The following is a 16,729-nucleotide window of genomic DNA, read 5'->3' on the forward strand; positions in this document are numbered from 1 at the left end:
AGTTGGCATTTTAACCTATTATAACCTATTAAAGATATTATAACCAACTTTAATACGTTATAATACCAATTCTAATAGGTTATTATATCAACTTGAATATGTTATAACACTAACTCCAAATAGGTTATAACACCAACTCCAAAACACTTTAATGGGTTATAACACCAACTCCAAATACCAACTTTAATAGGTTATAATACCAACTCTGACAGGTTATAATATCAATTTCAATAGGTTATAACATCAACTCAAAATCGGATTACGGAGCGTGTGTTTTTTTGATGGTTGTTTTTAGTAATAATGGGCCATTACATTTAAGACGCGTCTTTTATAAAGATGGTCTCAAGTAAGAATTTATGTTTGAAAAATAATTTGAGAATCCTAATATTTTTTGTTTGGTTTGTAAAATATTTATTAAGTTATAAACGTTTTTTGCATTTTTTATTGATTCCCACTCATCTAGTACCAATCCCTTAATAATAGATTGTTGGAAATTGATTAAGATTTTTTTTTTTTCAAATTTTAATTTTAATCCCGTTCCTATGCATCAAACACGGGATAATTACAATTTAGAGTAAAAGAAAAATAGCTAAAAATAGAATTGAGAAGATATCATGAAATGTGTTACAGTGCCTAACAAGAGTGGATATGGCTGCTGCTGCTGGGAGTATTAGAGGTTTTTACCCTCCTACACCTGCCCCTAGTCTTATGGTTGTTGGGAATTCCAAATTGACATGCAAATGCAAATCTACTGAAACATCCTCAGTCAGATCTCCACTTTTCAAAACTATTTCTGATATTCACAACACTGCTGTCATTGCTTGCCTTCGAGCTCCCAGGTACTTATTGTTTAATTCTCTTTCTTTATCTGATGACAATGTTTATTTGAGTTCATTGTTGTTATATTTATTTGGGTCTTCACTTAAATTCTTTATTTTTGTGTTCGTTTATCTTTAATTCAACTTTTGGAATTTTCATCTTAAATTCATGACATATTGAGTCAAGTAAAGATGATATATTGATTTTTAATTATAGTATAAATGAATGGGTAAGATTCCCAAGCTACATGATATTTGATGTTATGGAGCCATGGAAATTAGCATATTGCTACTTATGTGGATGACCTACCTTATCTTTAACTTATGTTTAGTTGCAACTCTCATGGATGGCGGTGAAGCTTTCAAGTGCGTAAATTTTGGCAATCATTGTCAAATTGAACTAGATTATTGAGTAGTGTCTGATCCCTACATTATATTAAGTGGCTTAAAAAGTCATAGTTAAAGTCATTGACAATTCAATATTGTATAATCGAAAATTTCTGTGGTGTTTTAAGGGTGATTGGGTGTGACTTAGTCCTTAATTCATGGTAAAATGTAATGCAGTGTAAAGAGGTTAAAAAAAGTAATTTGGTAAGTGGCTTTTGGTTTAGCTTTTTTGTTGGCTTTTGGCGTTTAGGTTGTTGGTTGGTCAAACAACCAAAAAAAAGTGTTTGCTAAATGACTTTTAAAGCAGCTGAAAAGCTAACTTTTAAGCCAAAATGAAAAAGCTGCTCCAACTAGCTTTTTTGGTTGGTTTTTGGCTTGTTGGTCTACTTTTTCTCTAATAAACAGCTAACAGTTAATACCTAAATTTACCAAATATTTCCACAAACAACTGGCTTTTTCAACTAGCTTAAAAGCCAACAAAACAACCAACATTTCCAGTTGGTCAAACAAGCCAACTAAAAAAGCCAACCGCTAACAACTAACAACCAATTGCCAAACATCCCCATAAGGGAATTGGCTTTCAAAGGAACAAAAGCATTTTGGAGACAAAAGAGAAAGTCAAGTAGACGTTCCTCCTGGCCTATGGGAAGCTGACTCGGCTTTATGTGGTGGAACAAAATTGCTTTCTTTCTTGTTTCAATTCTTGATTTTTGTAGGATTATATGTAAGTGTTTAGACCCCATGCATTATAAATAGGGCTAAACACATTTATTAGTATGAATGCTTTCTTAACCTCTTTCTCTCTCTACAAAATCTCTCTACTTTCTTATTCTCTTACTCTCTCAATTGTAATCATCATCACTTTTGTACCTCCATTGGAGAACCATTGAAGAAGTAATAAGACATCTAGGCTAGAACTATGGACGTATCCCAATTAGGGGTGAACCACTTAAATCTTTGTGTTAGTTTGATTGTGTTCTTGATTGCTTGAATTGGGTTAGCAAATTGAAAAGATAGGGTGAATATATGTAGCTTAAAAATATCAAATAGTTATTGTTCGACTTTGATTTATGTGCATGCTGTTGAGTGTTATAATTTGGAGTGTAGATGCGGATGCGACGACCAAAGTAGAACCCGTGTTGAAAATTTTGGCTTGAAGGTGAAACTATAAGCTAAACTAATTATACAAGTTATAAGATTTAATGCAAAACAATTTATTAAGAACACCAAATTTACAAGATTTATTGACATGACTATGTCCTCCGATAGGAAAGGTTTTTGTATTTATATGTGTGTTAAAACTTTAAAGGATAGAGAGCTAGTATCAAAATTAAAGTACGATGAAGGTATTACATGAGGTGAGATAACAAAGGGGTGTGGAAGAAAGTAGAGGGAGAGTGATTATACATAAGCATGGAAGACTTGAGAGTTGAGAGGATAATGAAGCTCAAGCATGACCTTGGCTTAATTCACAAAGTTTACTAGTGCACTTCAAAACAACGGTCCAAGCATCTTCTTTCTCCCCATGCTTGACAATAACACCACCATAAACCTCAAGTACCTTTCCCAAGATCACCAAACTCCTTGCATATACACCAAACAAGCTATGCATAAACCTAGCCATGAAAATCACATATTTAATAAACTCTAATAGCTTGATTTAAAACAACTTATCTTCCACATACAACATGTAAAGCTTTCCATGGTCAAATCTCCAAACATATGGCTTGATTCAAGTCACAATTGTTAACATTGAGTAATTTGAAAAAGAAATGTTATCATTTGAAATTATTTATATGAATTGATTTGAATTCCTTGTACATGTACATAGAAGGAATGGTGGTTTATACTTCTTCATGTATTAGTGCAGAGCAAGCACTTGGAGCAGCTAGAGCAGCACTACATGGTGGCATCAAAGCTGTAAGTGACTTGCTTTGGAATCAAAAGTTGAAATTCTTTATTGAGTATATTTCATAAGAAAAGTAGACTGTAGACATTATATCGGTTTATGATTCTAGTAACTTGACTAATGACACGCTTAAAGGGTATACTACAAGTTGTCTCTATTGAAATGTCTTGAGTTTTCATCTAATTCTCCTGCACTTTGCATGAGCTACAACAAAAATTTCTATGCTTTAATACCAACATTATGGGGATGAACCAAAATAGATCAACATGAGAGTTTGTCGATAACAATGATTACACTCCATAGGAACAACACTATTGCTAAAGCCTTAATCTCAAAGGATTTAGATCAACTACATGATCAATAGATCATTTTCAATGGTCATCCACTTGGATTCTTCATCTCCATTCATTTCAGTTTTCTACCATCTCAACCTGTAAGTCCAAATCTTTCATATCCTTTTCCACTCTTGCTCTCCATGTAATCTTTGGTCTTCCTCGCCTTCTTTTTGAGTCCCTAAAGATTCAACCACGAGAATTGATTTTTGGTTCATGATCATGGGATGCGTCTAGTTTTTACTGAGCTCGTTGTCACAAACCTATGATCACCCTCCTCCTTTATTCAGACTTCAGACCAATAATTAGTGATGAGCACTCACACGGGGAGTTATGCTCCATAGGAACAAAAATGAAAAAATTTCCCTTATAATAGGATAAAAGCTTTGTGTCTTTTCCTAATTTTTTTTCATGTCTTTTGTTTATGCTTCAAATGCATCCGTAACTTTTGCAATGGGTTATCTGCCGTCCAATAATGTCTCAGAGCAAAATCTGTAATTTTCTGTTTTAATCTTGATGACTAAGGCTTTTTCCTTTTCTCTTTTATGCTGTTAGATCTAACTGGAAGTAGAGCTTTTGTAGCTTGATATTACTATTTAACTGACTTTCCTTTGTATATTCTTGATTTTTTGATACGTTTGTTTTATATTTAACATGTAGTTGGAGATTGTGATGTCCACTCCAGATGTATTTGAGGTAATTCATTTGTAGAGCTTTTTAGCCATCTCTAATTCTACTTGCCAATTGGCTTCGCTAGCATCACTTTAGTCTCAATGATACAGGTCTTGCACCAGCTTGTGTTGGAGTATCCGACTATGACTTTAGGGGTAAGATTATCTTTTGGTTCTAACTTCTCTCGTTCTCTATCCCATTCTACTTACTTCATCCATTGCTTTAGGCCGTTTCTGTATGATGTAGTCATAACCATTAGATAACCCCTGAATGTGCTCATCCGCATTAGAGGTTGATTCAAATGAATAAAAGTAACTCTGCGAAGCTTAATTGTGCTCAAACCATTTAATTTAGGTGGGAACTGTTCTGAATGCTGAAGATGCTAAAGTTGCAATGAAGGTTGGTGCCAAGTTCCTTATGAGTCCTGCAATGATCAAGGTATTCTTTCGATAACTTCTGACGCCCTCCATCCGACATTTTCTTTTGATTCAAGGACATAATATTGAGTTAAGCAACTCACTCAATTTGTTTCCCCTTTTTTCGGGCAAAATAGTTTGTGTGTGTGCTTGTGTGCATGTGTGGTAGAATGGGTGGATCGGGGGGTTATCTCTTTTATTATCATGTTTTTAGAAGCTGCTTAGTGATTCAAGATATACAGAAATAATGAATTTGTTACTTATCTTCAGAATGTACTTGCTGATGCCCATGACCATGAAGTTTTGTACATGCCTGGTGCCATGACTCCAACAGAAGTATGCTTATTTTCTGTCTTCTTTTCTGTTTGAAAACATTTAATGCTCCTTACTATTTGTGAGCATCTCTATTCATATGCCATTCTTAATTATTGCAGATATTATCTGCTTACAATGCTGGTGCAAGGATTGTCAAGGTAACTTTTGTCATCCTTTAGAATTTTATAAATATGGTGACCCTGTTTATTTCTTGTATTCATTTGATATTTTTTGGATTACATGCTATTCTTTGAAATTAAAGAAAAAAATTTACCTATTTTATGTTACTTTTGGATTTGGTTTGATTAGGTGTATCCCATTTCTGCACTAGGCGGCCTCGAGTATATGTCAGCCATTAAGAAGCCTTTTCACCACATTCCAATGGTTGCTTCTCAAGGAATTAAATTGAGTATATATTCTGTTTAAACTTTTGTGTATCTCATCAATTGTGGGTGTGATGTTAATCAAGTGAATGTTCGGCTTGGAGGAAATTATTTTTTTCGGAAAGTTTTGTCATTCATTTCCATTGTTAAATTTGACCGAGGATTTGTCGTAAAAATTGTGTTTAAAATGTGTTTTTGTAAACACCTTTCTATAAAATTTGAGCGGAAGTAACGTTCCTCCACTCTCCTGTTCCTAGCAGCTCCATTTCTCTCTTATGGAAACTCACAAAATAATTTTATAAGAATATGTAAAATATGTATATATAATTTTATACGAATGGTCGAATATTGTAGAGTATATTGTTTTTGGTCTATTATTTGTGTGTATAATTTAAAACTGTCCATTGGAATCTGACCATGATAACTACAGTTCCTATCACAAACATTCATTTTACTGAAAATTTTGATGTATCCTATGTTGAAGATCTGATAACTGAATTCATCACTCGAGGAGCATCAGCAGTAGTGCTGTCAGATGCCATTTTTCAGAAAGAAGCAATTGATCGGGGAGACTTCGACGCTATATATAAACGAGCACAACTGGCAGCTTCAACTGGGGTTGAAGCCGTAAAACATCTTAAACTGGTATGTGATTAGCTCAAATTTGATTGAATAAATTTTCGTAAGCATTTGACAGGAGTAGTAGTGCCAATCGTCGACAAATTCCTTGAGATTGCATGTTGTGGTGGTTAGCTATAAAACCCAACCACTATAGAATTTCCCTAATCGAGGAGACATTGTGGCAAGGATTCCATAGACGACCTCTCTAAGTTTAAGCAGCGAATAAAGGACGAAAATTAGCAATGACATCAAAGTGTCGAGGAAACCAACTCAACCAAAAGCTTAAGCTAATGGTTGAGGCCTGGATATGTTATATACTCTAACACGCCCTCTCACATGAGAGCCCTTTTGGGCTAGAAGTGTGAATGTAGCATAAGTCCTCATACCCGGCGCTAAATATTCCACTTTAAATGAGGGGTGGTCGATATTTGAACCCATAACCTCTTGTCACATTGGCGTTTGATACTATGTTGTGAAACCAACTCAACCAAAAGCTTAAATTGATGGTTAAGGCCCCAGGATATATTATATACTCTAACACCAAGCACTCTAGTACAGTTCAATACATTCCATCACTGGTGTTGCATTCTTTTGCTGATAACAATCGTTGCGTTCTCAATGTACTTTAGTGCTATTACCCTCCATTAACTCGAACTATCTGTTATCGAATTAATTTGCATATTTCTTAAACTTACTGTTACAATGTCGTAAACTTGTAATACTAATGCAGGCTAAACAAAGGCAGCATTTGTGATAGAAACATAACATGATGATCATCAGAGTGATACAATGTTGGCTCCTCGTCTCTTTTTGGACAAGTAATTCAGTCTTAGATGGAACATCAAGCACAGAACATCAGGATTCAGGAGATGGCTTAAAAGCATCTCTAAGCCCTTGGAAACCATTCGTTGTTCTTGGCGTGTGTAGCGGAACATACTCTTCCATGATTTGTTTATATGTATAGGCTGATAAGCAATGGAAGTGAAATGTGATGATCGAGCTGCAGCCAGTGGCAACTTGGTAAAAGGAATACTACCATGAATGAGGATGCAAAGGAGTTCAACATTGAACCAAATGTTTATTTTTGTTTTTGTTTACGAGAAACTTTGAGAGGTATTGTGATTGTTCAAACTAGTTATTTTTCTGTTCTGTTAATAACAGTGAACAAAATTTCTATAAAAACAGACCAAATTGCCTAGTTTGCTTCCATCTAAACTCTCATCTTCCTTTCTCCATTATTATATCTTCCTTTTTCCATTATTATACAATACGGTTATAGTTCTTTAACTTTTGTTATTTATTCATTAATTTTAATGAATTTTAAATTGTATTATTTGTTTTAGTTAATAATATTAATTAATTGGAAAAATTGCCTAAAATTATCTCACCTATTGTCCATCTGTTTTGATTAATCCCCACTATTAATTATTTCTTAATAATCCAACTTTTGTATATTATTTGCTGATAGCACCCTTTTCGACATTTTAACCGGCTATTGTAGGTACTTACTAGCCGTTACACTCACTTTTTCTTCCCTCTTATGCTTTTTAATTATTCTAGCTTTACTCCTCTTGGATGATAGGTGTCTATAATAGTCTGTTAAAATGTGAAAAGGGTACTGTCAACAAATAATAAACAAAGGTTGTATTATTTAGTTTTAATCAATAATAGGGATTATTCATACAGATAGACAATAGGTAGGATTATTTTGATAAATTTTCCTAATTAATTTTATTATATATTCCTAATTAAAAAAAATTTGATTTAGGGTGTAGGATTCAAGGGGAAGGAGACATAAAGCATTTTAACTTTATCGGTCATATCTATTCACCGTTACTAACAACAAAAAAGAAAGCTAGTCAAAATAGGAAGCTAGTAAAAAAGGAGTTAGACTAATAGTGTGTAAAAGCTATGACCATTTGACTCCCAAGCCTCGACACCCTTTCATACATTCATCGTCCAGCTTAAGTCTTGTCTAGTTAACTTAATTTTTACTAATCATTTTTATAGATTGTAATTAATTTATACCGACCAAAATTGATTTAATTTGTTATAATTGTCAATTTGTTATATTATTGAAGGATATGAATAGTTTAAAAGTTAAAGTTTGTTGAATGACATTTGTAAGTTTAACTTCTAATTTTTGAACTTGTAATTATTTAATTAGTAAGATTCAATTTGATGATTAAAATTGTGATTGAATTGTACTTTATTTGTCTTATTGTCAATTTGCTATTTGTATACTATATTTTAGGATCATGCCTGGCCTATAATTATTTAAAAAATAAAAATTAAAAAAAAAAAAAAAAAAAAAAAAAACTAATTTACATGATCAAATTGCATTAACATTGCAATTCTAAACACTAGACCTATTATATTAGATCACACATTATATCTACTTAAACTACATTCTTTTACAAATATCCTATAAAAAAATTTATAAACCATAAATTAATATTATGTAATTAATATCAATTAATGGAGATTTTATATTTGCAAATATCCTCTTAAAATTTATAAACTTTATTATGTGATTTAAATTAAATAATTGATGAATGTAAATTAATGATAATTTATGGATTTTCAAAAGACTACACTAATCCACTCATCTCACCTTTCCATTATATCATCTTCCTGCAGGCTGCAGTTTTAACAAGATGTCCAGTTTCAGTAATTTGGGGAGCATCATAACAGATTTACATGTTCCAATTCTCAACTATAGAAGATTAATGACAATATGAAGGGTTGAGATTTAAATAGTATTTGAATTGAAAACTTGTAATTTCTACACAGCCTGTTCTATGTCCTAAAAGTGTCTTCTTGCTTGCTCTACATTTTACATAAAAAATATACATCCTGGCCCCTCGACCGCTGACGAATGCCAATGAAAGAAAACATTCATAAGCATCTGTAGATGCAAATCAATTAACTGCACAATTTAAATTATATAGCATACAAAAGGGAGCAAGCTAAACAACAATCGATTATAGCAAAATTAGGCGTCTCCCTGAATTTCATGAGGCGGAGTCTCAATTTTTCCCCCTAAATGCAGACAGAGAGAAGAAAGATCTCGCACCTGAAAATGACAATGAACAGGAGTCACCAGAAGTGTCGGGCGGTTATAAGGCATCAATTACTTTAGTATTTCTATATGACTAACCTTTTGAAGAACCATGGCCATCTTGAAACTTATTTGAACTTCTAGCAGAGCTGTTGCTTGCATTTGATCGCGCTACACACAAGAACAATGTGTAAGGAACAATAAAATCTTGGGAACAAACACTTGCAGAAAGCATCGTTTTGTGAACAAATATATGCTCTGTCGTATTTTCAATATAACGATGAGGATTGACAGTAGAGGAGGCAAAAGGGTCATGGTTCAGTTTCGTATTCAGTGCTCATCAGTCATTCCGTGCAAGTTGGGTCATATTTGTTTGTTGTCAGTAATGAACAAGGTCATGTTAATTTTGGTCAGAATGGCACTCAATTTAAGGTTCACAATATGCTATTTCGTGTTAAGTCAAGTTTTCCAGGTCTAACAGTATAAGAAGATTACTTAAATAAATAATTTGACACCAATAATAACAGCAGAGAACATACCAGAGAGTGGTTCGTTATCAGACAAAAAACCCTCGGCATAGTTTTTTGAGTGGAGGGCAACCTTCAGCAGATTGTCTGAGTTTCTTTTACCAAGGCTCCTATATTCATCTCCATCATCCTCTCCTTCAGATGTATATGGGCTTGCCCAAGCAGCTCCATTTGCTTCTTTGTTCTTCCGAGCAAATTTCAAGAGTCGTTTTAAGCCTTTCGGGGCATCTTTTTGATAGACCATGGAAGGCGGATGTTCAGCATTTCCCCACTCAATTATATCAGGTTCGCTGCTTTCTTGTAGAAGCATCTGTGAGAGTGAATGACGAACTCTCATTCCGGATGAGGCCACTTCATCAGGATTTGCCAAAGAGGTAGAGGTGTCATCAGGAGGAAGAGTGGCATCTTGCTCATTACTTTCCTCCCAGGCAGCTGGTGATATTTGTGACTCTTCTGCAGGTTCAATCTGATTATTTATTGGCAACTCTAACAAGCTCTCACTAACTTCACCATTGGTAGGGGATTCAACGGAAATATGCGTTCCCCTACCATTTTCAATTTTTTCGGTGTCTGATTCCATTTGTAGTTCAATATGCGGACCATCCCTGGTCTCAGATTCTTGAACTTCCACATCATCCATTTTATCTGAAATAACCGTCCCCAAATTTTCCACTACATTAACAGGATCTTCAGATTTGCTAAAATTTTCATCTGCATGAGGGATTTCTCTCTTTTGATTAGTAGGAATTTTTACAGGGCTTTTCTCCGGGACACTTTTTACAGGGCTTTTTTCAAGGACCTTGCGAGTTGAAGGCTTCACTTCAAGTGGGACCACACTACTCTTTTTGGTCACCTTACGCACGACTGCTTTGGCAGGATTGACAGCAGCAGCAGCAGCAGCATCCTCTTCACGAGCCGTCACTGCTTTTATCCTGGTCGTTTTCCCACTTTTTGGTACCGCACGGCTTTTACTATCATCCACTTTCAAATTCTTTTTAGTATCAACCTGTTGTTTCTTGACATCTTTTTGTTGCAGCTGAGGTTTTTCTAACTTAGGGGTTGGCCGTGATATTGTTCCAGGTAATTGGGGTTTCTGACGAGGTGCTGGAGATTGGCATTTTTGACGAGGTACTGAAGTAACCAAAGAAGATGTTACTGTCGGACTTTTAGTTGATGCTGCCCCTGTGAGTCTTGGTGATGGTGTTGATGGCCATGATTTCCTAGTGGCGGGTAGGGTTGAGGATTTAGACATAACCTTCTTTGGCACAGCAGATTTTAAAGGTTCTTTTTTAGGGTTTGAAGAGACGGGTGAATTTTTGTTAACAATTGGAGTTCGACCAGCTGGGAGCTTCTTTCCTATATCGCTTACCCTGGCAGAAGATTTTTCTGGCTTAGGCTTATCTGGCATTCTCTGTTTATTGTTACCTGAATGTTTTTCTACTCTCTTTCCAGATTTTGTCGCCGAAAATTTTTCATCCTTTCTCTCCTTTTGTTGAGCATTAAGTCCACCATTTTGACCCAACCGAGAAATGCGTTTCCTGTTACTATCTGGCTCTGTACTCTTGTTGCTAAGATTATACTGAGCAAAATTCATCAGCATCTTATTCAATTCCTCTTCTTTTTGCCTATTCCATTCAGCTGAATCTAGTTTTTCACAAATCTCCTCTAGCTGGCAAGCTGGAACCTCGTCTTCACTCGAACTTGGGGCCGATTTTTTGCTTCCCTCTAATCCCATATCAATATTCATAGTCTCTTTGATTTCCTGATCTTCAGAAGCAGGAACTGCAACCAGTTTTACTTCTGTACTCTTTTGAGTATCCGCATTCTCATCTTCAGCATGATTCTCTGGAGTTGTGTGCTCCATCGTGTCATGTGTCATGAACTTTTGAGACTCACTCATCCCAGAACTCCATCTCCTCAATACTGCCTTGTTTGTGTTAGTAGAGCTATCTGCCTTTTTCTGGCTCTCAACTCCTTGATCTTTCTGTCTGCTTTCAAACAAACTAATAGCATCCTGAACACTCATTCGAGTCACATTGATTTCAGTCTTTTTGTTCAGTTCCTCAGATTCTTCAGATTTACAATCATCAACTGTGTCTCTGTAAGATGGGATCCTCTCTCTAGGAGGAAAGTAAGGAAGGCTTTTAATAGCTAGGGCAGGTGTCCGACGAGATCCTGACCTACCTATTTGGACCTTTCGCATAGGAGATGCTGATCTTCGCGGAGATGCAGATCTTATAAGTGTTCGACTTCTTTCAGTAGCAGGTGGCTGATCATCTTCACTTGAAAATGATGAGTCATCACTCTCTGACAAGTTTTGCCTCTCAATTTCAGCAGCTTTTGCTGGCGACGCATTGTACTGAACAGGTTTCAAGGAATTTGATTGTCCCACTATTTGGGTATTACTATTTCCATTTATCTTGTTTATATAGTCAGTCTTTGAAACTAATGGAACGGGATTCTGCTTATTGCTCACAGGAGCAATGGACTGACCTTCCTGGCTTTTCTCCGACAACCTCATCAACAGATTTCTAGAAATATTTTAGATGAAAACAAAGTAAAAAGAAAATTATAAATTCTTACAAATTACGGGCTTAATCATTCAATTGCAAGTACCAGATGATTGATATGATATGATATACATACCTGAGATCTATATTTCCAAAGTGTCGACAAAATTCTTGGAGTCTAGTCATCTCTTGGAAGGAGATTGCAGCACCAGCTGCCAAGTTGAAAGTTGAAACCAATTCTTCTGTCAAAGCTGCAATTCTAGAGTCCATTGCCCGAAGTAATTCATTCCTAGTAATAGCATAGACACCTATGTTTCAGTGGATGTGATGCAAACATGGTCTACAGATACAAAAAAAAAAAAAAAAAAACTAAGCATTGAAAAAGAAACTGCGAGCAAAGATTGATTACTTTGAGTTATCCGATGACATGTTCTTTTCAGCCTGCGCCAACCAAACCCCATGGCAGCCGTGTTTGCCATTTGCAACACAAGTTAGTACCACAATTCACGGCCATAGTAGAAAACTTAACAGCCAATTTATGACATATTACATTACCTGGGTATACAATGAAAGGTGGAACTTTCTTGTTTCCTCTAATTGGGACATCTCATTATTGATAGCAATAGATTTCTTAAGTGCATCCGGGATGCCAATCATGTGAAGAAACCTGTACGTACATTAGCTAATTTAGCAAAGTCTATGGCCAGGTTTTAACACGAGAGGGGATAAAGATGCAGAGATTGAGACCTCAATACTGTGACTTTTGTGAACCATGTTCTGTCACCAATGGAATTTGGTAGCTCTAATTTGAAGTTATCACAGGAACCTTTCACAATTTGATCCTTTAAGTTGGGTAGATGTTCCAGTAGCTGATCAAGAGGACCATCCCTAACCATCACCTCTTTGCCCTCGCAACATACGCAAGCACCATACCTAAAATGGAAGATATATGTCATGATTAAAGCTTTTAGTTTCATCTAAAACTTGGATCACATCATGAAACTTCCATTAGGTGCTTGTAGAAAGTAAAAAGTGATCAAATACTAATATACATAATTGCATTATTTACTTTTACGGCTCGTTTGGTAATTGGTATTAAATGGTGGGAATGGTAATGAAATATTGGTGTAATTTTGATAAAAATATACTTATTCTCTTTCAGCAATCTCATTTTCTTCGCAAAATGCATTCCAATGCATTACTACTTGAACATATGGTATTAGATGGCAAACTGGTAATGAAAAATTGTGAAAAAAACATTTTTATGTTCAAACTTTCGTTACCATGGTAATGATATGATACATATCATGAAAATTTACACTGGAAATCATTCTCATTACCACCCATTAGTACATTAACCAAAAGAGTCGTAACATTAAACACTCGAATTTAAACCTCATGCTTGGACATTGCAGCGATTTCATTGATATCAATTATAACCTAGTACACTCTTCACACATACTTTTGTGTCCGTTGAAAATTGCTACATTAACAAACTGGAGTATGTTTTTGGATTTATATAGCAAATTTAAGAGGACAATGAGTATATTCACAAGCAACAACATAAGGTATCACTATGTGAAATAGTAGTAATACATGGTAAAGTGTTGAGCTGCCGACAGATAAGCCAAATTTCAATTTCCCTCTCTCCCTCATTTGAATGCAACATGGGAGTATCTTTTTCCACATCCAAATTTCAATCAAAGACAAAATCTTGATTTGAAGATTTAATTTGCAGATCATAAAGCAACAATTTCTATTTTAAAACACAGTGACCCCACTACCCATAATCTCCAACATTAACATTACAAACCAGAAAACAATTAAATAATTGATTCCAAAAAAAAAAACCTGATTAACTTTTCCTACCCTTTACACTAATTTTCTGTACATAATAAGTAGATTTGAGAAAGAACATAAACAAATAAAATAACAATCTGACCTGTTTTCTGGCAATATTTGGAAAGTAACACAGTCTAGTATAGCATCAGCTGCTAAATCAGACTCCATTTTTGAATTAAGATTCAACAATCTTCAAATTTCAACAGCCGAAAACCTGAAAAAGGTACCAATTAGTTGTTATTTTTTTAATCAAAAACCCTCAAAAGTATTCCAAAATTAGCACAAAAAACAGCTAAAAAGAAATGAACTCAAAGAATCTACTTAGCAATTGATATAGGTCAAATCGCAGATCTAGCAAACAGAAAATACCCAAAAAGGAAATGTACCTAATAATTAAAAATAAATAAACAATTTATGATATACAGTTCAAATTTTGAAGACAGGAAATCGATTATACTTGGTTCTGAAAAGTCATCGAAGATTCAAAAAAAAAAAAAAAAAAAAAACATTGGTGAGAATGAAAAGCTTAGAAAGGGGAAAATGGGAAAATTACCGAGGGAGTAGTCCAATTAGAGGTGAAGGTAGTAAGAGAAAGTAGAAGGTTAGGAGGAGATGAGGGAGGACAGATCTTGTGGGAGACTTCTCAAGTACATGTGGTTTTGTGTGCTTTTACTTGTACTCTTTCTTTATTTAAATTTTTTTTTTTATTTGAGGATTATGTATGTTTTTTTGGAAAAAAAAAAAACAAAAAGAGGAAAAGAGTAGAGTAAAATTTACAGAAGGAGAAGAGAGAGAAAGAAAAGAGGTAAGGAAGAATATGTGTGGAAGATGACGCAGATTGAGACTAGCAAGTAGCAACAAGCAGTCTAATAATAGTTATAGAACTAATAATGAGTAGACGGTGAAGAGCCACCATGTTTGGGCTACGTGGAAAGTAGGTGACATTGAAATAAAAAAAAATCATACTCACCCTATTCTTCTTATACGTCCAATTTTCTTTTTAATTAGATCACGTTAATTGTCCTATTTTCATTTTTAGTATGATTTTTTGACCTTTATGCTCTTAGTGGATTTATATTATTTTCAATTATACCCCCATTACACATACTAATTGATCACCCTTTTCATTAATCAAAACATCTTAAACCTAATTAATCTACCCACCCATTAACCACTCCCTCCCTTTTTAACCCTAAATCCTACCCATCCTTATCCCCCTTCCATGTTTTCGTGTTCAATCTTGAACCCTAAATTTGGGTTCTTTCTTCATCATCTTCCTCTGCCTCCCTCTTTGTAATCCTCTAATAATCCTAGATCTGGGTTGTGTCTTCTTCATCTTCTTTTGTGCTTTCATGTTCTTCTATCTCTTCTCATTGAAAATCTCAGTTTTCCTTTGAAATCTCCAGCGAAGAACCCTCAGTCACGTTTGACCTCACCCCTGAAGAACCCTAACTCGCCATTCAACTCAACCATGAAAAACCCTAACTCGCGTGCTTCTGTTTATCAGAGAATCCCCAAATCCCCTTACAAATCGTCTACTAAGATTGAGTTGAAGGGGTTTGTTGATGAAAACCCTAGATCTGGTCTGAAGTCGTTTGAGGAAGAGTCTTTTGATTACTATGATGACTTAACTTCTGTTGAGACTGATCCTAAGTGGGGGAGAGAACTTGACTCTGAATGTGAACCCATTTACACACCTGAGCCTGATATGTATCCTGATCGTGAATATTCTTCCATTGATGCTGTGTTTTCGAATACTGATTGTGAAGAAGAAGATTGGCTTGATAAGCTTGGTCCTTTCTCAAGTGAGTTTCTATTTGTGTTGGTGCATGTTGATAATGACTGTTGATGATTTTTAGTTTAAACGTTTTTTGATGTATTTTATTCCATTGGTCTGTGATCTTTAAGTGAGAGCAATTTTTAGCCACCATAAATTGAACAAACGGGGTTTGGATTATTTTTCAACGTTTAAGCACAAAGATGTTCGATTTTCCACTTAATGATTTAAAAAAAAAAAACAAGTTTACCTGAGAGTACTGAAACAACCAATTTTTTCATTTATGAATATATGAATACAAATGTATAATTGAAAACAACATAAATTTTTTAATTTGTTGTTTACTTCTGAAACATCCCATGTTTAAGATCCCAAAAATATGTCCAAAATCAAAAGGATTTACACTTGAAACATGTTGTTTTGTTGGTTACTGTTGTGTTGGCTACTGCTCTTCATGGACTGTTGGTTTCTGTGCTGTTGTTGCTTAACTTCTTCATGGACTGTTGTGTTGGTTGCTGTTTCGTTGTTCATATGTTGGTTTCTATGTTGTTGGTTTTGCTTAGATGCTCCCAAAAATAATGATGTTGTGGTTCAAATTGGTTGTTGTTGTTTTTTTATTAATTGTACATTCCTATGTCAACATTGCCATTGACCTACATAGTCCCTTGTTCAATCCCCCCTGCATAGCCAATCAGTTCCACTAACTGATTCATTTTTTCTTTACTTAGCTTTGTGAATAAATGTTGAAGTGAATCAACAACCAATTGTTTTTCAATACTTAGGTAATCTGGTAAAGTGCCTTCCCTTGCTGCCTTTGTTTTGTTCATGTGAGGAATGTGATAGTCAAACCCCCCTTGTCTTTTCATGACCTCTATCATACATGCTTGTAAAGTGATGAATACAAACCTTAAACATTGTAGACTTAGATTCTGAAATGCATTATTCATAACCCTAACTAATTGTGTTACATTGTAAGCAGCTTTTTGATATTGCAAACCTTGAATTGATCTAAAAAAAACCTAAATCTAGTACATTTATGTCAGGGGAATTTGAAGATTGTTGCACTAATTGTATGTAAAACCCATCTTTTATTGCCTCCTCCAAAAATTCTCTATCATTATGTGCTATATGTGGCTTGACATCATCTTGTTGAATATAA

General features: G+C 34.8%; 2 protein-coding genes across 2 annotated transcripts; one reads left to right on the forward strand and one right to left on the reverse strand.

Moving 5' to 3' along the window:
• Positions 1-464: 464 nt before the first annotated feature.
• LOC130818872 (uncharacterized) lies at positions 465-7,051 on the forward strand. Its single transcript, XM_057685125.1, has 10 exons — positions 465-839; positions 3,071-3,125; positions 4,107-4,142; positions 4,229-4,273; positions 4,473-4,556; positions 4,805-4,870; positions 4,969-5,007; positions 5,159-5,258; positions 5,717-5,877; positions 6,584-7,051. The coding sequence occupies exons 1-10, from the start codon at positions 649-651 to the stop codon at positions 6,605-6,607; spliced, it is 801 nt and encodes a 266-aa protein (XP_057541108.1). The 5' UTR covers positions 465-648; the 3' UTR covers positions 6,608-7,051.
• A 1,547-nt stretch (positions 7,052-8,598) lies between these two features.
• Positions 8,599-14,634, reverse strand: LOC130818873 (uncharacterized). Its single transcript, XM_057685126.1, has 9 exons — positions 14,347-14,634; positions 13,894-14,007; positions 12,699-12,884; positions 12,507-12,618; positions 12,361-12,392; positions 12,088-12,240; positions 9,454-11,972; positions 9,014-9,085; positions 8,599-8,929 (listed from the first exon to the last, which is right to left on the reverse strand). Exons 2-9 carry the CDS (start codon positions 13,959-13,961, stop codon positions 8,883-8,885), a joined length of 3,189 nt encoding a protein of 1,062 aa, XP_057541109.1. The 5' UTR covers positions 13,962-14,007; positions 14,347-14,634; the 3' UTR covers positions 8,599-8,882.
• Between the last annotated feature and the right edge of the window lie 2,095 nt (positions 14,635-16,729).

Source organism: Amaranthus tricolor, chromosome 7 (assembly GCF_026212465.1).
Source record: "Amaranthus tricolor cultivar Red isolate AtriRed21 chromosome 7, ASM2621246v1, whole genome shotgun sequence".
NCBI lineage: Eukaryota > Viridiplantae > Streptophyta > Magnoliopsida > Caryophyllales > Amaranthaceae > Amaranthus > Amaranthus tricolor.

Bases quoted from the DNA above. Each gene is read 5' to 3' on its own strand.
- LOC130818872 (XM_057685125.1), top strand. From the start codon at position 649: ATGGCTGCTGCTGCTGGGAGTATTAGAGGTTTTTACCCTCCTACACCT. The intron at 3,126-4,106 runs GTAAGTGACTTG...TTTAACATGTAG, and splicing joins TACATGGTGGCATCAAAGCT to TTGGAGATTGTGATGTCCAC. The intron at 5,259-5,716 runs GTATATATTCTG...CCTATGTTGAAG, and splicing joins TTCTCAAGGAATTAAATTGA to ATCTGATAACTGAATTCATC.
- LOC130818873 (XM_057685126.1), bottom strand. From the start codon at position 13,961: ATGGAGTCTGATTTAGCAGCTGATGCTATACTAGACTGTGTTACTTTC. The intron at 12,885-13,893 runs GTCAGATTGTTA...CTTCCATTTTAG, and splicing joins CAAATATTGCCAGAAAACAG to GTATGGTGCTTGCGTATGTT. The intron at 11,973-12,087 runs GTATGTATATCA...AAATATTTCTAG, and splicing joins TTTGGAAATATAGATCTCAG to AAATCTGTTGATGAGGTTGT.